General features: G+C 42.4%; 1 protein-coding gene across 1 annotated transcript in view; it reads right to left on the bottom strand.

Moving 5' to 3' along the window:
* Positions 1–14,403: 14,403 nt before the first annotated feature.
* Positions 14,404–22,462, bottom strand: part of fbln5 (fibulin 5) — a 67,988-nt gene continuing 59,929 nt past the window's right edge. The window contains exons 9-11 of the mRNA XM_052018763.1: positions 21,781–21,907; positions 20,189–20,384; positions 14,404–14,565 (exon numbers count right to left, since the gene is read on the bottom strand). Coding sequence (XP_051874723.1) covers positions 14,404–14,565; positions 20,189–20,384; positions 21,781–21,907 — 485 coding nt within the window. The remainder of the gene's footprint in view (positions 14,566–20,188; positions 20,385–21,780; positions 21,908–22,462) is intronic.

The raw sequence follows: 22,462 nt of genomic DNA, 5'->3' as shown, positions 1-22,462 counted from the left end.
CCAGATAAGGGATCATCCACTTCAGAATCAAATTTATTATCATTGACTTAGATGACATGAAATTTATTGTTTTGTGGCAGCGGTATAGTGCAAGGTACAGTTAGAATTTGAGATGAGTCAATTTTTTTTCCACAGAGGGCTGTAAGTGTAGTGTATTGGGTTCTTCCTGTACTGCACTGTGAAGTAAAATATAAATTAGGTTGGACTTGCTGCATCAAGGGAATGTTTTTATTTGTGACAGCTGTCTCTCCAATTGACCTGAAGCATGACACATATTGTTGCTATAGGTAACCACCAGTCACAACTTCTTAAGGTAATAGTTACCTCACCAACCTTAAAGTATCAATTGGATGTAATAACTAACACACAGGAGCCACAAACCAATATACATGGGGTCTGGTTGTTAATTGTTCATTGAATAGTAGTGCAAGCTAGAGGGGCTGAATGGCTTCTACTCCTGATGTCCTTCTTCTTGCTGCAGATTCCAAAGGGTTAAAAGGCTGGAGAAGATTGCAGAGATAAGGAGGGGTGAGTTCATGCAGGGATATGCAATCAATGATTTTTAAGTTGATGTGTTTCTTTATATATCAACTTTCTTTATTGTGTTCAGTTCTGGTCACCTCATTATAAGGATGTGGAAGCTTTAGCGAGGGTGCAGAGGAGATTTACCAGGATGCTGCCTGGATTGGAGAGCATGTCTTATGATGATAGGTTGAGTGAGCTGGGGCTTTTCTCTTTGGAGAGAAGGAGGATGAGAGGTGACTTGGTAGAGGTGTACAAGATGACAAGAGGCATAGATCGAGTGGACAGTCAGAGACTTTTTCCCAGGGTGAAAATGGCTAACACGAGGGAACATAATTTTAAGGTAATTGGAGGAAGGTATAAGGGGGATGTCAGGGGTAAGTTTTTTACACATAGAGTGGTGGGTGCGTGGAACACACTGCCTGCAGAGGTTGTGGGGGCAGATACATTAGGGACATTTAAGAGACTCTTAGATAGACACATGAATGATAGAAAAATTGGGGGCTATGTGGGAGGGAAGGGTTAGATAGATCTTCAAGCAGGATAAAATGTCGGCACAGCATTGTGGGCCAAAGGGCCCGTACTGTGCTGTAATGTTTTATGTTCTACCTTCTATAAATATATGTAATAGGTGAACAGGGCTTTATGCAAATTAGCACACAGGTAGAAGGGCTATGGATGAATGTTGTGGGTGTAGAATGAGGAAGGCAGACCAGGATTCTGCTGGAATTGTTAGGCTTAAAGGCTAGAAAATCAAGGCTGAGGGTTTCAGCAGCAGATTAGCCGAGGCAGGATCAGGGTTACATGACACTTAAGTGGAAACTGGAGGTCTCAGTCATCGGAGAAGGTCGCGGAGGCTGGGGAGTCCAGGGAAGAAAACAGTTATGTCCTGAAATATATTAACATTACAAAAGAGGAGGTGTTGGCCGTCTTGAGGTGGATAAATCCCCGGGGCCTGACCAAGTGTATCCTAGCACATTGTGGGAAGCAAGGGAAGAAATTGCTGGGACCCTGGCAGAGATTTTTGTATTTTCCTTAGCCACGGATGAGGTACTGGCTAACGTTATGCTTTTATTTAAGAAAGGTTGCAAGGACAAGCCAGGGAACTACAGGCTGGTGAGGCTAACATTAGTGATGGGAAAGTTACTGGTGGGGATTCTGAGAGACAGGACCTGTCTGCATTTGGAAAGGCAAGGACTGATTAGGGATAGCCAGCATGGCTTTGTGCATGGGAAATCGCGTCACATGAATTTGATTGAGTTTTTTGAAGAAGTGACCAAGAGGATTGATGAGGGCAGGGCAATAGATGTTGTCTACATGGACTTTAGCAAGGCCTTTGACAATGTCCCACTTAGTAGGCTGGTCTAGAGGGCGTGCTAGCCAATTAGATACAAAATTGGCTCGGTCAAAGGAGTCAGAGGTTGGTGGTGGACAGTTGTTTATCAGATTGGAGATCTGTGACCTGTTGTTTGTCATATATATTAACGATTTGGATGAGGATGTAGGTGGCATGGTTTGTAAATTTGCAGATGACACCAAAATCAGTGGTGTGGTGCACAGTGAAGAAGGTCGCCTAAGTTTACAACAGGATCTAAATCAACTGGGGATGTGAGCAAAGGAACGGCAGATGGAACTTAACTCAGACAAGTGCAAAGTGATACATTTTAGTAAGTTAAACCAGGGCAGGACATACACAGTAGATGATGGGCCCTGGGGAGTGTTGTAGAACAGAGAGACATAGGGGTACAAGTACATAGTACCCTGAAAGTGGTGACACTGGTGGTAAAGAAGGTGTATGACACATTTGCCTTCATCAATCGGGGGATTAAGTACAAGAACTGGGATGTCATGTTACAGCTGTACAAGACATTGTTGAGACGGCACCTGGAGTATTGTTGCAGTTCTGGTCACCACTCTATAAGAAGGATGTGATTAAGCTAGAGAGGGTGCAGAAAAGATTCACAAGGATGTTGCTGGGACTGGAGGGTTTCATTTATAAGGAGAGACTGGATATGCTGCGACCATTTTCCTTGGAGCGAAGGAAGCTGAGGGATAGTCTTATAGAGGTTTATAAAATCAGGAGGGGTATAGGTAAGGTGGATGGTCACAATTTCTTCCCGGGATAAGGGACCCGACGGGCAAGTTTTTCACACAGAAGGTGGTGGGTATGTGGAAGGATCTGCCAGAGGAAATGGTAGAGGCAAGAACAATTACAACATTTAAAAGACATTTGGACAGTACATGGATAAGAAAGATTTAAAAGGATATGGGCCAACTGCAGGCAATTGGGACTAGCCCAGGTAGGGCCTTGGTTAGCATGGAGGAGTTGGGCCAAAGGGCCTGTTTCTGTGCTGTATAGCTCTATGACTATGATACACCAAGTGTGACACCTAGGTTGTTTTGACTAATCCTTTCTCAATATGCGGTGTCACTACCAAAATATTTATCTCAGCCAGTGGTGCCATTTCAGAAGGCAATGGAAAGTGGACATATAGAAGAGGTCGTGCACATTACAGGGCCCAAGAAGCCTTCAAACTTTGAAGTAATTGTGAGCTGGAGGAGGAAGCCAGAGACAACCATGGCTATGGGGAAACTACCAGGAAGAGTTTAATGACCTCGCATGTTCAGTCAAAGTCTGCAGAAACAGTGCGGAAGCCAATTTATCGACTACCGTCGTAATGTACTCAAACACATATACCACGAGTCTAACCTCACACATACAACTTTCACCTTATACAAATTTCCAGCTATTCACCCATGAAAGGTGAATCATATACATGCCTAGAAATTCCTGAGCACCCTGAAGAATGCGCTGGAATGATGTTATTCTGGTGGAACCAGAACCATCTTGGTACTTGTCCCAACATTAAGATTCATGTTGGAGATCTGTAGCCCTTCATCGTTAAACAAAAAGTGTGCTGGCTCATTTCGGATTTCGAAGCTCTTCTCCTCAGACCTTCAGACAGTGGCCCAGAACAGCTGGGCATGTGCACCTGGACTTGCCCAATACAAGTAAACCATATTAAATCTCTGAAATCGTAAAGCGTTACACCAGGGCATGAACCGACAATCTCTGACTCAGTGGCTGACCCCTATAGCAGACAGGGGAGCACCTATCAAGGAACTTATGATTTCTAAGTCATCTTCAAACTGATAGCAATGTTCTCACCAGCTGGCTACATCGAAAGGCTTCGTAAACTCCTGCAGATTTGTTTATAAGAATGCTGTGCAACATCAATCAAAGCAGAAATTGATGTTGCAATAAGCTTTTAATTCAACTTGTGAAACTTGCTGCCAGATTGCATTAATGATATGTGGTTCAACTGGGTTCTCTCACTCTTGTATTAATTGCTATCTATAGATAGCTATAGATATTGCAATTTGGAATCATTTGGGCTCATAAGTTTCAGGAAATATGTATTCACAACTGTATTCTGTGATGCCTTTGTACATTATTTTGGTGCCAGAGAGAGGTGATACAGTAAACAAAATTGAGCACAGCATTACAGACGTGAACTTGATATTTTTCACTGAAATTAAAATTCTTCAAATTGGTACTTTAGCCTTTTAGCTATGAAAATTAATATCCTTTGGAGACTAAAGAATGCTGGAAATCTGATATGAAAACACTCAGCAGGTCAGGCAGCATCTGTGGAGAGAGAAGCAGAGTTAACATTTTAAATCAAACAGGGGAAATGTGAAAATAAGTTACTTTTAAGTTGCAGAGAGGGTGGGGAAGCTGTTGAAAGGATAAAAGGGATTATCTCTGATGGAATGAAAACATGGTTGACAAGGTGATTCCAATGTTTATGGAGCAATTTAATTAATAGATTAATAAGGAGAGGTTGTGAGAAAGAAAGCAAACAAAGGGAACTGTAAAGCTGTGAAATGCAGGTCAGAGCTGTTGTTGAACCTGAAAATAGAACAATAGACATGTCAAGCAGGTGGAGCAGTATCTATGGAGAGAGAAATTCTGAGTTAACATTACAGATGATCACCTCCCAGCAGAACTGAACAGTTCTGATACAAATATAAAAAAAGTTAGCTGAATTTGATATTGAGCTGCAATGTTCCATCAAACTTACACGGGACCTTGTTGGAACAATGAAGGAGGCCTCAGAATGGAGAATAGTCATGGGAAGGAGAATTCAAATGGCAAGTGACGGGGAACCGAGACTCACACCAATGAACTGAATGAAAGTGCTCCACTAAACCATCAGCCAGTCTGTGTTTGGAGGAGACCATGCCATAAGCACAGGATGTGCACAGCACATTGGAAGAAGAGCAGGTGATTCACTGCTTCACCTGGAAGGACTGTTGGATCCCTGTAAGGTAAGGAGCGACAAGGTAAGAGCAAGTGTTACAGGACCTGTGGTTGCATGGGAAAGTTCCGTGAGAAGGGAAATGGTTGGTGTAGATGAAAGAGTGGACCAGGGAGTTGGAAGAGAAGCAGTTCCTTTGGAATGCTGAAAGGAAATGGTGCAGAATATGTAGATACAAGAGACTGCAGACACTGGAACCTGGAGCAATAAGGAACCTTGCGGGTCAAGCAGTATCTGCGGAAGGAAAGGAATTGTTGACGTTTCGGGTCAAAACCCTGCATCAGGACTGGTGGAGAGTTTCAACCTGCATTTCTTTCCTCCCACAGATGCTGCTCGACCCGCTGGGTTCCTCCAGCAGATTGTCTGTTGGTGCAGAATATGTGCCAGGTGGTGGAACCTTGATGAAGGTAGCTGAAATTGTGCAGGATAATCCATTGGGGTGGAAGGTGAGGACCAGGGGAACCCCTCCTTTGCTCTGGCCAAGAGAACTGGTGAGAACAGAGGTGTGGGAATTAAGGGAGATGTAGTCAAGGGCTCTGTTGCTATAGGAGAGGGGAAGCTGCAGTTAAGGAAAAAGAAAGGTGTCTCAAAGGCAACTGCCAAAATTCTCTTCATCAGAGTAAATACAACAGAGAGAATGGAACTGAGTCCTATCCTATTAGGCCTTGTGATAACTTATTTTGTAACTGATCTTTACACTTCAGTGATATGTGTTTGTTGACCCTTCAATCTCTTCGAACATCCCTTGTACCTAACACTTGGTCATTTAACTGACACAGTAATAGTTGGTTATCCAGCATTACACTGTATAGCATGCTCCAGTAAACGGCACTTCCAATACAACATTGGGATGGCACTAAAGGAGTGTCCAGGCCAAATTTGGGAAAACTGAGGGAGCGCCTAGGATGACATTGGGGCAGCGCTGAGGGAGCAATCAAGCCAACACCCATGCCAACACTGAGGCAGTCCTGTGGGAACACCTGGGCTGACATCAAAGCATCGAAGGAGTACTCAGGCCAACACTGGGATAGCACAGTGGTGCAACTGGTAGAGCCATTGCCTCACAGCACCAGTGACCCCGGTTCAATCCTGACCTCAGGTGCTCTCTGTGCAGAGTTTTCCTGTTCTGCCTGTGACCACATGGGTGTCCTCCGGCTATTCCAGTTTCCTCCCACATCCCAGAGACATGCAGGTTGGTAGGTTAATTAGACACTGTAAATTGTCTCTGGTGCTTAGGTGAGTGAGAGAATATGGAAGGTGTTGGTGGGGAATGCAGGGAGATTAATGTAGGATTAATGAACATGTGTGGTTGATGGTTGTTATGGACTTGGTGGGCTGAAGGGCCTGTTTCCAGGCTGTATCTCTCTGCACTTCTATGGCTCTAATGCTGCCCAATTTTGCTGCTGGAAATGCTGAGTATTTCCAGCAGTTTCAGGCTGTTGAGTGGCTTGGATTGCTGCCAACTGTTTCCAATAAATTAAATCTCCTCAACCCCTCCCAGAAACATTATGGTGCCAGTAGGATTTCAAGTCATCCTAAAAATACAAAGTTACATTCCAATTCAAGAACTGTTCCCCATTTTGCAATATGACAGTCCCAAGAAATGGAAACTATTTTGGATGTCTGTTACAGTTACCACAATGTAATCAGAACACCAAACCAAGCTAATCTGATCAGTAAAGATACCCCATACACCAACTAGTCAACTGGCAATGGAGATCAACTTAATACTTGATTTGACTGAAATTGAGATCTACACCTGTCTGAATAGTCGAGAACCAGTCAATCCTTTTGGGTTAGATTTCCTTATTGGAGAAAATTGAAAAAACACTTGCTAGAAACACCAATGTGAAAAGTACTGATGAAGAAACTTCAACCCGAAACATTAACTCTGCTCCTCTTTCCACAGATAATGCCTGACCTGTTGAGCACTTCTAGCATTTTCTGTTTTTGTTTCAGATTTCCAGCATCTGCAGGTATATTTAATTTTCAGTCCTGGTTAGAGGAAGTGGCCCCCATAACTTCATCTGGTTTAAAGCAGATTCCAATTTAACTGCTGAGAAAATTCCTGCCGATGATACCTTGCTTTGAATACTGATAGAGATCAAGGAAGGGACTTAGAAGGAATGTATAAGGGTGTGGCTGGGGAAATGCCAGATGATTAGGTAGCAGACCCACATCCAAAAAAGAGAAAGGTCAGCAAGAGCTACAGGGTTACAAGTAGTATTTCATAAAATCATGGACACCCATGGGTGGCAGAGTGGTGCAGGTAGTTCACAGCACCGGAGACCCAGGTTCAATCCCGACCTCCGGTGCTAATTGTGTTCAGTTTGCATGTTCTCCCTGTGACCGTGTGAGTTCTCTCTGGGTGAAATTTCCTCCCACATTCCAAAGGCATGCTGGCTGGTCAGTGAGCAGTAGAATCCAGAGAGAGTTAAAGGGGATGTGGGGAGAATAAAATGGGAATAGAGTAGGATTAGTCTAAAATGAGTGTAAATGGATGCTTGATGGTGGTGGCAGACTCAGTGAGCTGAAAGGCCTCTTTTATGCTGGTGGACTCTATGACCTCTATGATTCTATTCTCCAATAAACTTTGCAATTAAACTAAACTGCCCATCCACATCACTCTGGGAACCTCGCATGAAACATATCAAGTTAAGACTCTAATCATTCATGAATTCAATCCTGTCTCTTTAAGGTTGCAGATCACAGATAGCAATAACAAATTGTTACTTATTTACATAGAAACAATTGGTAAAATGTATGGACTTAAAATAAAAAATATATATTTTTGGATTCAGACAATAAATACTTAAATAAAGTACACAGAATACTTGCAGTCTGACACTGAAATATCCTTTGATCATTAATTCCTCAGTATCTATATCACCTTCAGTCATTATAAAATTACTCTTTGCTCTGCTTAGCTTTTGAAAATGTGTGATTTGTTAAAATGCAAAATCCAGATTGACTCAGGGATATTGACTGCAGAACTTGGGAGACTGGGAACTTAGAGTACCGTAAAGATTCAAACTAAAAAGTGCTTAATAGTGTCCACTTGCAAAGACAGAACTTCCAACAACCTCTCATCACTCTGCCCAGTGGATAGCCTAAAAGACTCCAGGAGGTACTAACAAAATAAATTCTATACATGTCATGACAAGTAAGGGTTAGTCTATCATCTATCAAGGATTCATCTGTCAGAATCCTGCAATAGCACGAGGCAGACATTGGTCAGGGAAAGTTCAAGTAATACTTTCCACTTCTTTCTACACATTACAGCAGAGGTAGCCTGGGAAGATCCCACTTACATAAGGTTGCATCTGATCACTGAGAGATCATCAAGAAGATAAAGTGTGTAGCAACTAGTACGGGGTGCAGCAATGTTTTTATATAAATAGGTTTTACTTTTCCTCTTTCTTGAAAAGAGACAAGTTAAACGTTCAAATGAAAGTAAGTGCTGCATTTTTGCCTTTCTACTGAGTTTTGGCTGAACAGGATTGCATTGGTGAGTGCCTTCCTTAGCAGACAGATTAATTAAAGAATCCACAAGTGATCTCTGCATTAGAGAGCATAAGGCAAGAAAAGACCATTCGAAGTACATACACCACATAAATAAACACCTCAGTGTGCCTTTTAGTTTCCTTTTCAACTGTATCCAGTAATTTGCTGTGCTTCACTTCCTCGAATGGATTATGTCAGTTGAATGACTGATTTTTAATGCAGTTCGTTCAGATAAGTTCCTATAAATTTCCTTTCAAGTCTCCTTGGGTGTGTCGTACAGAGTGTTTCCTACCACACAAATAATGAGATGGTTTCTCTTTTGATGAAGAGACAAAAAATTGTGTACATAGTAGAGCTCTGATATATCTGAGGGCCATTGCAAAGGTTGTTCTGAAATTATTATAAATATTTCAGGGAAATAACTTTATAGGTTGAGGAAAGAAGAGATATAATCTAATGATATAAAATACCAGAGCCTAGGAATTGCTCTTAGCTGGTTAAAACCAAAACAGAAAATACTGGAAATACTCAACAGGTCAGGTTGTGTCTGTGGGAAGAGAAACAGAGTCAATATTTAATTCCAACAAAGGATCTTCTACCTGGAACATTAATTCTGTTTGTCTTCCTGCAGCTGCAATCTGACTTGTTGGGTATTTCCAGCATTTTCTGTTTTTATTTTAGATTTCCAGCATCTGCAGGTTTTGTTTCGATTTTTCACTTCTGTGCTGGGTTATTCTGGTGTTAAAGAAGCCTTGTGAGTTACCCCAGTGCTGCTTGTAAAAATAACCTAAAGAGCAAGATCTTCAGAAGTGTAATGTCAAACAGAAAGTCATATGGTCAGTTTCATTGCAGCATTCCCTATTGATACAAATTCTCAGCATGTATCCCAGAAGCGCAACCTTTGGATCCAGCTCTTGAAGTGATGTAGCATTATAAACGTAACAATCTTCCAACTACAGGGAGTGGATAGATTCTACAATGATGGGCGAGTGGTGGGAGGATTGTCAGAGGGACCTGTACAGACTAGTGAAGAACAATGCCCACTGGAGGCAGGTTCTTTGTGTAAGAGGACCATAGAGATCCTCCTGGGCTGCAGCCTTGCACTCCTGCGGGAAGTTGCCAGGGAAGTCTCTGTAAAAAGCTGAGTTCATTCTCTGAATCCATGCTCTTGGGAAATGCCTGCAATGCAGGGAAGTGCTGCTCCCATGGATTGAAAAAGCAGATGAAGTCACTTGCCTTTGAGTGTGGATTATGGGTGATCCACATATTACAGCAGAGGTAGCCTGGGATGATCCCACTTATATGAGGTTGCATCTGATCTCTGAGAGATCATCAAGAAGATAAAGCATGTACTGTGAGTGTTGGTCTTTTAAAAAGCATGGTTGCAGGGGAAATGGGATTATAAAACCTGGCTGTCCTGTTGTGGTTGGGAGAGATGTGATTCTGCTGTTATCGACCCCCTCTAATGGTTGGATGACAGCAAAAGAATATAGTGGCTTAGGGCATGTTGAATACAGTGGACCGTGAGTGCTGTTTTTACTCGAGTTTTCAAATAGTGAATTGTGCCTTTGTGATATCTACAAGTAAATGAAAACCATCTTGTAAATCTCACTGTAAGTGAATTTTGAATGCTGCAGAACTGTTGGTGTCATCTGGGAGAATTTTATTTCAGAATAATGTGCTGGGGAGACGGTACATCCCACTGGTAGATGGGGAGACGGCTATTTCCTGTGGTACACCAGTAATGTGCACAAAATTGAGACAATAGGAGACTGCAGATGCTGGAATCTGGAGCAAAAAAACAAAATGCTGGAGGAATTCAGTGGGTCAGGCAGCATCTGTGAAGGCAGAGGGATGGTCGATGTTTCGGGTTGAGACCCTCCATCAGGACTACAATGTGCATAACATTGCTTTACTCTGAATGAGCTGAATTTCAACAGCACATCACTCTTGTGAATGAATTTCCAATCCTGCTGGTCCATTTATTTTCCAAGTTTTCTTAGTTTCATGCTAATCAAGTGGGAGGACTAGTCGCCTTCCAGATGAGGCTCCAGACTGCCCTTTCAACACCTCATGGTACAATTCGAAGAGCAGGGGTGTTCTCCCTGATATCCTTGTCAGTATTAATCCCTCAACAGATTAAAATCAGCCAAATATTTTACCTCATCTCTTCAATTTGTAGATTAGCCAGTTTTCTTTTGTTAGCCTGATATCTTCCCCAGATTCAATTCACAGAGTACCCTTACTATTGGTAAAGAGGTGAGAGTTTGACCACATTGGAGTGGTGGGATATGTATTCACTTCCATCGGGCAGGAGGTACAGAAGTCTGAAGTCGCACATCACCAGGTTGAAGGACAGCTATTCCCTTCAACCATTCAGTTCTGGATCCAACTGCGCACAAACCTAATTACTATGGTTTAGAAACACTATGACCACTTTGCACTTAAATGGACTTTTTTTTGTTCTATTTGCATTCTTTCTTGTAAAAATTGTGCATATTTTATGTTTAATTTATGTTTTTCTTGTGAATGCCGCTTATATGGTGCTATATGCATATGATGCTGCTGCAAGTAAGTTTTTCATTGCTCAAGTACTTGTGCGTATGACAATAAACTTGACTCTGACTTTTTCTCATATGTAAAACATATCTGTTCAATACTATCTGATTGTTTTTCACTTAAAAATCTCATTGGGAAGATTCATTAACAAAGTTCATTCAAATTTATTTTGTTTCTGTGTTCTGATAGGCTCAGTGTGTCATTGCTATTTGTAAGCACACCTGAATATCAAAAAGATGATCCTTAAATGTAGTTTGACTGACAGGGGTTTCTGCTTCAAAGGGGACTCTAGATGAGAGTGGGGACAAAGGGAAATTGCTTTTCTGACCGAGTAACAGAGATAAACATTGACAAGTGGCTGGGAAAGATTTAGAAAATTTATAATTAATGACCATGTATTTTAAACGATTATACCATCATCCAAGAAAGACAGCTTCAGTCACAGTTTTATAATATAAACAGTTTTACGAACTAAAAATCACATTTTGAGCTCTACTACTTCATTTTTAGGCATATTTTCTTATTAACAATAGTTTTCTGTATCCTGACCATGTTCTGTCATTGAAAAGGAAAGGGAGAAATCAAAGGAACCGGCCACATTACAGCATTGAATTGGCTCATCAAAGTCACGAATGGCATTCATTGCAACCTTGACAGTGGGTAACCTATCCTTCCCAATCTTGTTAGCCCATCTGCTGTCTTCAGCACAGTTGAATTACTTCTTCCAAAGCCTCTCCTCCATTCTCCAGTCAGAAGGAACTAGTCTTCCTTGGTTTCATTCTTACCAAATTGTAGCCAGGGGATCCCCCATAATGCAATCTCTGCTCATTCCTTTGTCGTTACCTTCAGATTCCCCCAAGGGTCCAACCTTAGGGTACTTCTGTATTTCCTCGGTAAGCTAATGTTTGCTGATATCATTCAAAGACAATACAAGGTTTCACGTGTCCCCTGATGACACTTGGTTCTATCTCTTCAGCACTTCTCTGGGCTACTGCACTGTCTCAGATTTGTCACATCATTGAGCAGAAATATATTACAAATAAACATGTTCAGGTCTGCAGCCATTGCCCTTGCTCTCTGCCACACATTCAGCTCCCTAGTCACCCAGAAAACTGCCTGAAGATGACCTGGACTGTTTACAACATTGGGACTGGGTTTCAGGCAGAGCTGAGTCTACCTCTGTCCCTGCTATGTTGCCTGACCCCACTGTTGCCTCAGCACAAATCCTACTGGATGCTCTTATCCATGGCTTTGTTACCTTTGGATATGATTATTCTAATATTATCCTGGAGCGACACCTTTATTATACCCCACGTAGACTTGTGCTCTTCCAAAACTCTGTTGCCTTTTGTTTGTTTGCTCCAAGACTCATGCACGTACTACACAGAGCTTGCTGCTCTGACAACACCTCAATAGCCTTGTTCCCTACCACTACCAATCCATCCCCCACTGCCAATCCCTCATCCCCTGGACTCCCATAAACCTTCTAGTTTCTGGAACTTTGGCCTTGTGCACAGTCCTGATTTAAACCATCTGACCAGTGGGAACAGTGTTCCCAGCAGCCAAGGACCTTAAGCTCCTGAAATCCCTTCCTTTAACTATTCATCTTGCTCTTGTCCTTTTAGAAGGTCTGAGAAAACTACCCCTTTGTCCAAGTCTTTTGTTACTAGCCCTGATATCTCTGTCAAATATCTCATTTGGCAATAATTCTGTTAACATTTCTTACATCAGAGGTGCCATATTAGTGCAAGTTATTGTTGTTGTCACCACATCATGATTTGAGAACCAAGTTATAAAGATATCATATGATAGGAAGGACTATAGAAGTGTCTGTCTGTTTTACAAAGAGGTGACATACTTGGGACAATAAGAATGCATTGTTAGCTGGGCGAAATTAAATTCTCCAAGGGGAAACTTATCCAGTTAGGTTAATCTATGTAGTTCAATGACTTCAGTCTTTTAGCTACTCTAGAATCTAGGCCACTTATTAGTGCCTGAGGCAGCATGTAATATGGGTGGTAAAATAATAGTTTACCATTGAGCTTTCAATGTGTCACTGGACAGGTAACTATTGGATCATTTGATTCTGGAGCACATCCAACACTTGTTTCGAATTGTATAGGGTGGCTCCAAGTTTCTGTGATTAATATAGATACCTGTTGCTTTGGAAACTAGCTGCTTGAAGACAATGAGTGTGGAATTAAAGTAATGCAAACAAGACGGTAGAGGTATCACTGTAGCATCAGAACCCTGTTGTGATATCATGTCTGACACCGTTGCATTAGGCATTTATTAAATGCAAGTATCAGATTCCAGAGTTTTGAGCTGCAAGTCAAACACATGAATGAATCTTTGTGTTATTCAGTATGTGATATCAATGGCTGTTGATTCTCCCTCCCTATACACTGTGGAACACTGTGGCTGTTCTGGATGTCTGAAGGAGCAAGCCAACTAACTCCATCCGTCTCTCTCCTCCAGTGTAGAAAATGTTTTCTTTTTAGTTTTATACCTGTTAAATCTGCTTCCACTGCTCTTTCAGAAAACGTATTGCAGATTAGAATTACAAGCTAAGAAAACAAATTCTCCCCTGTGACTTTTTCACTGACTTTTTCATGATAATGTGTGAACCGTGTTAAAATGCTCGTAATGATCTCAGAATATAACGCATTATACCAGGCAGCTTGTGGAACCATAATTCTTTTATGTACAACAAAGTCCACAATTTATCAAAACACCCTTCAACTTGAAGGGTGTAACTAAGGATTAAGCATGGAGATTGGGGGGTGAGTGGGGGAGATTGTGGAGTGTTATGCGGACACTGATATTGAGGATATTGCATCTCACAAATAATAGGTAATGATCTTCTGTTCTCAGTCCAAAGAGTTGGACTAAGACCTTTAAGAGCACATCCCAGCCCTGTAGCACTTACCACTAATGAGGATAAGAGTGTCAATGTCATGAGATCTTTGTTGTCCACCAAGTCACACGGTATTGGATCTCTGTTATTTCATTGCTACTGGGTCAAAATCCTGGAATTACCTAACTAAATCCCATCCACGTTTGCTCTTTCATTATTGGGATTGCAGCAGTTGCAGAGACCAACTAACTTTCAGGGTGACGAGTGATGGACCATATATTTGGCCTTAACCACGCCAGCTATATCACAAGACTCAACTACATATATTTTTTAAATTGCCCGACAATTCTGTCTAGCCTTTTCGACACTGTTGTTCTTCTTAATGGGTAAACAAGGGCTAAGAACATCACAATGCCTTCCTGAATATACTGCAGCATGAAGGCCTTGCATCTCTATTCATGGGCAGTTGTACAATATCTCTGACCCAGCCGGGAAATAAAAAAGCAGACAGAATTTAGAATCTATACAGTTGCAATGTATTATCAAAAACAGCTTTCTGCCTTAGCAACGTCAGTGAAACATTCAGTCATAAAAACAAACATAGCTGCAGAACCTCTGGCCCTGGGAAACCCAAGGGCTTTAAAATGTGTACTCAGATATAAAGATAGTCAGTCTGATCACTGAGCTCCCTCGAAAGTTGACGACGGTGTTCACGGTGACCATTTCCAGATCCAACACGATGTCTCGAGGTCCTCTAATTGGACGGGTCATCACCACAGTGGCGCTGACTGGCCCAGTTTGCTGCAGGTTTGTGAGGAAGGCAAAAACCTTATTTATTAACAATATTAATCAACACTTAACATTGCATGGAAAATATATAAAACTGCATATGCTGGAATCTGAAATAAATATGTTGGGGGAACTCAGCCTTTGAGGACACTGAATGCAGTGGACTAAATTGGAAGAAGCAAGTCCCTTGGCAGCTTCCCATGCAACCAGAGGTGATGCAAGACCTATTCAATCACGTCTTCCCTTCCCATCATCCAGGGACCCTTAACAATCATTGCAGGTGAAGCGGCGATTCACTTGCATTTCTTCCAATCTAGTGCACTGCATTCAGTGTTTCCAATGTGTCCTCCTCTACGTTGGAGAAACAAAGTGTAGGTTCTGCCCATGAGGGTGATCCTGCGCTTCCTATTGCAAGCCACTTTAATTCTCAATCCCACTCCTATTCCAAACTGTCTGTGGCCTCCACCAATGCCACTGTTAGGCCCAACATAAACTAGAGGAACAGCATCTTATCTTCTGAGGTGACGTCTTGAACGGCAAGTGCAGTAAGACAAGATCAGAAGATGTGCAAGCGAATCACTGCTTTGCAACATTCTGGAATGAACATCAAATTTTCCAACTTCAGATAGCCTGCTTTCTCTCATTGTTTCCCATTATCATGCATATGTTTCTTTTTGACCTTGTTTCTATAAAATGCCTTCCTCATGATCAGGATTCATGCTCCTTATCAACTGATTGACCTTATATGAAGACTATGTAATAGTGTGTGTATATATATGAAGACTATGTAAATATATAGTCTTTTGTCTTACACCTCACTCACCCCTCAGCTCTGTTTTGAAGACTGTAAGTCCCTCACTCATCCCCCAGTTCTGAGGAAGGGTCCTTGACCCGAAACATTAACTAGTTTCTCTTTCCACAGATGCTGCTTGACAGGCCGAGTTCTTCCAGCATTTTCTGGTTTTAGTTAACATTGCCCATCTTAATCAAGGGCTTTGACAAGGACATCCCAAGGACAGGGTTGAGGCTGGAAGGATACCGGTCCCTGCATTAATTGTTAAGCATCTCAAGGACATGTGTATGCATACATTTAATATGTGTCCAATGTGCCCCTTCAAAAGTGGCCCCATTTAAACTCCCTGGTCAGAAGATATAGGAATGTAAAAGCCACATGGTCCCTTGACTCTACTCCACCATTCAATAAGGTCATGGATGTTCTGAACCCAGTCACAGGACTACATTACTGCCTTTTATACATTTGCTTTGAAATTCTTCCTCGACCTCATCTTAAATGGATGACCTCTTATCCAGAAACATTCCTCCCTGATTCTAAATTCCCCCATGAGGGGAAAGATTGCCTCAGCATCTACCTTGTGAAGACCCTCAGAATCTTGAGCAAAAAACAAACTGCTGGAGGAACTCAGTGGATCAACTAGCATCTGTGGAGGCAGAGGGATGGTTGATATTTTGGGTCATGACCCTGCATCCAGACCCCTCAGAATCTTATATGGTTAAGATGACCTCTCATTCTTCTAAATGCCAAGGAGCACAGGCCCAACTTGCACAACCTCTCCTCAGATGACAACCCCTTCATCCCAGCATTCAACCTAACAAAACTTCTCTGAACAGCCTCCATTGTAAGTATATTCCTCCTTAATTAAGGAGACCAAAACTCTGTACTTCAGTTGTGGTCTCGCCAATGTCCTCTACTGTTGTAGCAAGCCTTCCTGATCTTATACTTCATCCTCTTTTCACTCAAAGCCAACATCCATTTGTATTCCAAATGACTTAATGCACCTACATGCTAACTTAATGTATCTCTCTATCTGATGCTTTCTGTAGCCATTCTCCCTGGAGCAGAGGAGTTTGAGGGGGCATATGATTGAGGTATATAAAATTATGGGGGGTGTAGATAGGGTAGACTGCAGGAAACTATTCCCCATATCAGAGGTAGATAAAACTAGAGGACACAGATTTAGGTAAGAGGTAAAAGCTTTAGGGGGGATCTGAGGGGGATTTTATCACCCAGAGAGTGGTGAGTACCTGGAATACGCTGACAGCAGTTAAGAAGTGTCTAGACGGGCACTTGTATCGCCTAGGCATAGAAGGCTATGGGCCAAGCGGGATGGGATTTATACAGATGGGAGCCCACTGGTCAGTGTGAATGTGGTGTGCCGAATGGCCTCTTTCCATGCTGTGTGCCTCAATGACGCTATCTCATGGCGGACACTTTGTGACCTTACAAAGTGCTTTGGTACCTATTTTAGTTTTGTCAGCAAATTTAGCTACAATACACCTGATCCTTTCATCTAAGTCATTAAGATAGATTGTAAATCGTTGAAGCCCCAGCACTGACGCCTGTGGTGCCTCAGCCTAAGCATGAACCAGTTATCCCAGCTCTCTGGTTTCTATCAGTTAGTCAATCCTCTGTCCCTGCCAACTATCTGCAAAACTGTAAGCCTTTTACATGGCTACTGAGGCTCCTTTCTTCACCCCACTTGTTTCATGCTCAAAAAGTGTAACAGATTTATTGAACATCATTTGCTTTTCATAAAACCATGATGACCCTACTGAAAATGAATTCAAGCATTCACTATCAAGCAGGAAGACATTTCTGTAATATAATTTCCCAGTTCATACATTATAAATTCTATAATATAGTATCCCAGTTCATACATTATAAATTATAAATTTATGCTCTGTCAACCTTAACCCATGCACCCAGGGTCACATTTCCTAACTGTAGGATGTGGGCGTAGAGGACTTTGAAGGAAGATTCTGTAACTTAGATCTCAGTAAGTAGCATGGTAAATTTTGCAAAGGATAATTCAGTGTGGCTATTCTTGGCTCTGACAGAATAAAAATGACCCAGTGCTCTGATGTCTACCTTCGAAGGCACTGGGTCTCAATGGTTAAGTATATTCAATGCTGAGATGAATAGATTTTTAGACAGAGGGAAATAATAGTGTGTGGCGCAGCGGTTAGTGCTGGTGCCTGAAAGCTCCAGGGACCTGGGTTCGATCCTGACCTCAGGTGCCGTTTGAATGGAGTTTGCATTTTCTCCTCGTGATCACAAGGTGCTTTGGTTTCCTCCCTCATCAAAGGCATGCTGGTAAAGGCATGCTGGCAAAGGCATGCTGGCAAAGGCATGCCGGTAAAGGCATGCTGGCAAAGGCATGCTGGTAAAGGCATGCTGGTAAAGGCATGCTGGCAAAGGCATGCTGGCAAAGGCATGCTGGTAAAGGCATGCTGGCAAAGGCATGCTGGTAAAGGCATGCTGGTAAAGGCATGCTGGCAAAGGCATGCTGGTAAGGTTAATTGGCGCCTGTAAATTGTACCCTTCCAATTCCTTGTACAATCACCCTTCCACAATCTTGTATATGATGACTTTCTGTCAGTAATTGTGACTTTGAGTAATCGTGTAAAACAGACAATAACAACTGAGCTAGCCCAGGGAGGTGTATAATGAAAAGCCAAATCAATGCTGCTTTTTTTCAATTGTCACCCACACTCAAAGGAGGAAAACTATTCTTCTTTCCTAGCAGAAGGAAACCAAGATGGATGGTCGCAATCTTGGGCTGGAACTTGGCATGAAATCCTGGCAGTTCCTAGTTGAAATCCCAGTGTTTCCTGCCTCTATCAGGGAGTTCAGAACTACCATGCCAACATTGAAGCCCAGAACTTGCTGGCTGCTCTATACTGTGATCTTGTTTGAATCGTTGATGAGGTCCAAAGGCCACAATGCTATGGACACAGGGAATTAAGAAGCAGGGCAATGGGATTTCTCTGCTGGGAGCTGGCAGGGAATGAATGCTCTTCTTCGATGTTGTAGTAAGTAAGTAAGATATGACGATTGGACTGGAAGGTTGATACTGCACCATGATCTTATTGAATTACAAAACATACTTGACACTTGTCCTGCTCATTTCCCTCCACAGATGCTGCTCGACCTGCTGAGTTCCTCCAGCATATTATTGACAGACCAAGTGGACTACTCATGTTCCTATTCCTTCAGTTCTTAAGTTTAGATAGGATAGTGGGGTCTAAGAGCCTTTCAGATAGACACATGATCATGCAGGGGATGGAGGGAAATGGATCATGCTCAGGCAGAAGAGACTTAGTTTAATTCGGCATTGTGTTCTGCACAGACATAGTGGACTGAAGGGCCTGTTCTTGCAGTGTACTGTTCCATGTTCTATGTTCTAAATAAAACAGCCAAAAATGAATAAAAATTTTGATAGAATCATCAAGTGCCAATAGCAGGCAATACTCAAGTGTTCATTAATTATTCACATCATGAGAGTTACTAAATTTTATTGGATATATCCCTGAGATTTCCCGACATATCCACCTGAATTCAATTAACCAGCCTTTTCTCCCAGCTCCCTTGTAAGTCTTCAAACAATTTGAAACCAAGAACATGGAACAGTCCAGCATAGGAACAGGCCCTCTGACCCACGATGTAGTGCCGAACTAATTAAGCTAATGAAACCTAATCCCTTCTGCCTACACACGGTCTATATCCCTCCATTCTCTGCGTATTCACATGCCTATCTAAATGCCTCTATTGTATCTGCCTCCACCACTGCCCCTGGCAGAGCATTCCAGGCACCCACTACTCTTTGTGTAAAAAATTTGCCCCACACATCTCCTTTGAACATTTCCCCTCTCACCTTAAATGCATGCTCGCTTGTATTAGACATTTTGACCCTGGGAAGAAGATATCGGCTGTCCATTCTATCTATGCCTCTCATAATTTTATAAAATTCTATCAGGTCTCCCCTCAGCCTCTGCCACTCCAGAGAAAACAACTTTAGCTTGTCCAACCTCTCCTGATAGCATTTGCCCTCTAATACAGGCAGCCACCTGGTAAACCTCTTCTGCACCCTCTCCAAAGCCTCCACAACCTTCCTATAATGGAGTGACCAGAATTAAATGCAGATGCACTCTAACCAGGTTTTTATAAAGCTGCAACATCCTGACTCTTGAACTTAATGCCTCGACTAATAAAGGCAAGTGTGCCATATGCCTTTTTTCACTACCTTACTAACTTGTGTGACCACTTTCAGGGACCTATGGACTTGGACCCCAAGATCCCTTAGTATGCTGAAGCTGTAAGTATTTTCTTCCTGGGTTTTTCCTGAGTTCTGATTCTGACCAATTCTGAGACACTCCAAGGCAATCCTAGGAGGCTGGCATCATCATTTAGATGTTTGCAAGGTATACCCTGGACCAGCAGGAGACAAATTCCTTTTAGATGAAATGCAAGTGGAAGCCGAGGGTGGAGGAGAAGTAGCTAAACTGTGGAGGAAATATTCTTGGTGCTTTTGGATAGGCTGAAAATATTATCTGTGGCTTCTGGAACACAGAAGAGGCAACAGGTCCAAGGGGTTAGTGAGATGGCAGCTGTCAGCTGAACACACTAGAGAGTCAAAGAAACCGACTTTGAAAAGTTGAAAGGAGACTGTGTAATAAAGTCGGTGTAAGATATATTTTGATGCAAATTGGGAGGGGGGTTGAGCTAATCGTGTTTGTTTCAGAAATTTGTTACTAGACCTGAGTTCCCACTTTCATTCTGGATTAGCTAGTGTATTCTTTGGCATTCTTAAGTGTAACCACAGAAGCCACAGCTTACCCTCATGTAGAACTCCCTGCCTTCGTTCCCGGATTTGATCTGGAAGATGTAGTATGCTCCAGGGAAACGAGCCGTAGCCTGCATCTGGAAGATGTCCGAGGGGACACTCCTTCCCGACACAATGTCCATGTATTTGTATAGGATGGTGAATGGCTGATCTGTGCACCCAAGGTTGTCCCTGTGGCACATGCAGCGGCTGCAACACAGAGGAAAAACAATAGTTAATGGATTTCACAGTGAATTCCTCACATTATAGGTTCTTTCATCGATGCACAATAGGAAGTATCTTATCTGGATGTATCACAGCTTGGTATGGCAACTGCTCTGCCCAGGACCACAAGAAAACTGCAGAAAAGTTGTGGACACACAGCCCAGCACATTATGGAATCCAGCCTCCCCTCCATGGACTCTGTCTATACCTCTCGCTGCCTTGGTGAAGCAGCCAGCACAATCAAAGACCCCATCCATCTGGGTCATTCTCTCTTCTCCCCTCTCCCATCAGGTAGAAGATACAGGAGCCTGAGGGCACATACCACCAGGCTCAAGGACAGCTTCTATCCCACTGTGATAAGACTATTGAACGGCATCGACCTTATATGATGAGATGGACTCTTGACCTCACAATCTACCTTGTTGTGACCTTGTACCTTATTGTCTACCTGAACTGCACTTCTCTGTAGCTGTGATACTTTACTCTGTATTCTGTTATTGCTTTTACCCTGTACTACCTCAGTGCACTGTGTAATGAATTGATTTGTATGAATGGTACACAAGTCAAGTTTTTCACTGTACCTCCGTACAAGTGAAAATAATAAACCAATACCAAGACCAATACTAGAGAAGTCCAAGATTATTTGGTTCACAATGTTTGTCCTATTTGTTTCACACTTAGTGTAGGGCCGGAGTTTATAATAGTTGATTTATGTACAATATTCTTAAGTAGATGCAAACAGGCTCTTTCCTGTAATGGGAGAATCTATTTCGAGGGCCCATAGTCCCAGCATACTGACTGAGAAGAGAAGAAATTTCTTTACTCAGGGGTTGTAAGTCTAAATATATAGAACACAACAGTGAACAACACAGCACAGCACAGAAATAGACCCTTCGGCCCACAAATACCTCAAGAAACTGACAGATTTTTTGAAAGCTTTGGTGAAGCAGCCAGCATAATCAAAGACCCCCACCCACCCAGGTCATTCTCTCTTCTCTCCTCTCCCATCAGGTAGAAGATACAGGAGCCTGAGGGCACATACCACCAGGCTCAAGGACAGCTTCTATCCCACTGTGATAAGTATTGAACGGCATCGACCTTATATGATGAGATGGACTCTTGACCTCACAATCTACCTTGTTGTGACCTTGCACCTTATTGTCTACCTGCACTGCACTTCCTCTGTAGCTGTGACAATTTACTCTGTACTGTTATTGTTTTTACCTGGACTACCTCAATGCACTCTGTACTAACTCAATGTAACTGCACTGTGTAATGAATTGACCTGTACAATCGGTATTCAAGACAAGTTTTTCACTGTACCTCAGTACAAGTGACAATAATAAACCAATACCATGCTGTTGTCCACCAGAGTTCTTACTTTTCATTCAGCTGTATGTAAGGATCCTGGCAATGCACTGGGTCCAGACACTTGTACGTTCCTGGAATGTTGAAGCAGATCTGTTCTTCTGTACATGTGTGGTTACCTGTCTCACACTCATCGATATCTAAAGAAAGAGAAAATATTTCAAATGTTGTCCACACTCTGCAGAACATGCCACAGGGTTTCCCCCAATAACTGTAACTGGAGGTGAAGCTGGACGTGTTGGTGAACATTTCAACACGTGGTCTTTTGGATCAATGCCACAGAGTCACCAATGGTTGCTCGACTGTCCCAAACTTGTGGTCCACTTCCTCCCACACCAATTGCAAAAACAGTTATTTCATTGCCTGGAGGAACAGACAATCTGCTGGAGAAACTCAAGGGCTCAACCTGCTGACTTCCTCCAACAGATTGTTTGTTGCTCCAGATTCCAGCATCTGCAGTCTCTTGTGTTTCATTACCTTACCTGATGATGTTGTGTTTGCAGTCAAGCAGCCTTTACCCTCCCTGCCTACACTCTACACTCCACCCCACTTCCAAAGTCTTACATAAAACGTTACAAGAGGAAGAGGTGCATTGTGAGACTTGTAAGAGACAGATTTTAGATTCATCTGCATGAACGAATACTCAGCACAACACATACTTGACTGATCTGAAGTTGCTGGCTACAGTTTGGAAC

Source organism: Pristis pectinata, chromosome 1 (genome assembly GCF_009764475.1).
Source record: "Pristis pectinata isolate sPriPec2 chromosome 1, sPriPec2.1.pri, whole genome shotgun sequence".
NCBI lineage: Eukaryota > Metazoa > Chordata > Chondrichthyes > Rhinopristiformes > Pristidae > Pristis > Pristis pectinata.
This window is presented reverse-complemented; position numbering and strand designations above follow the sequence as displayed.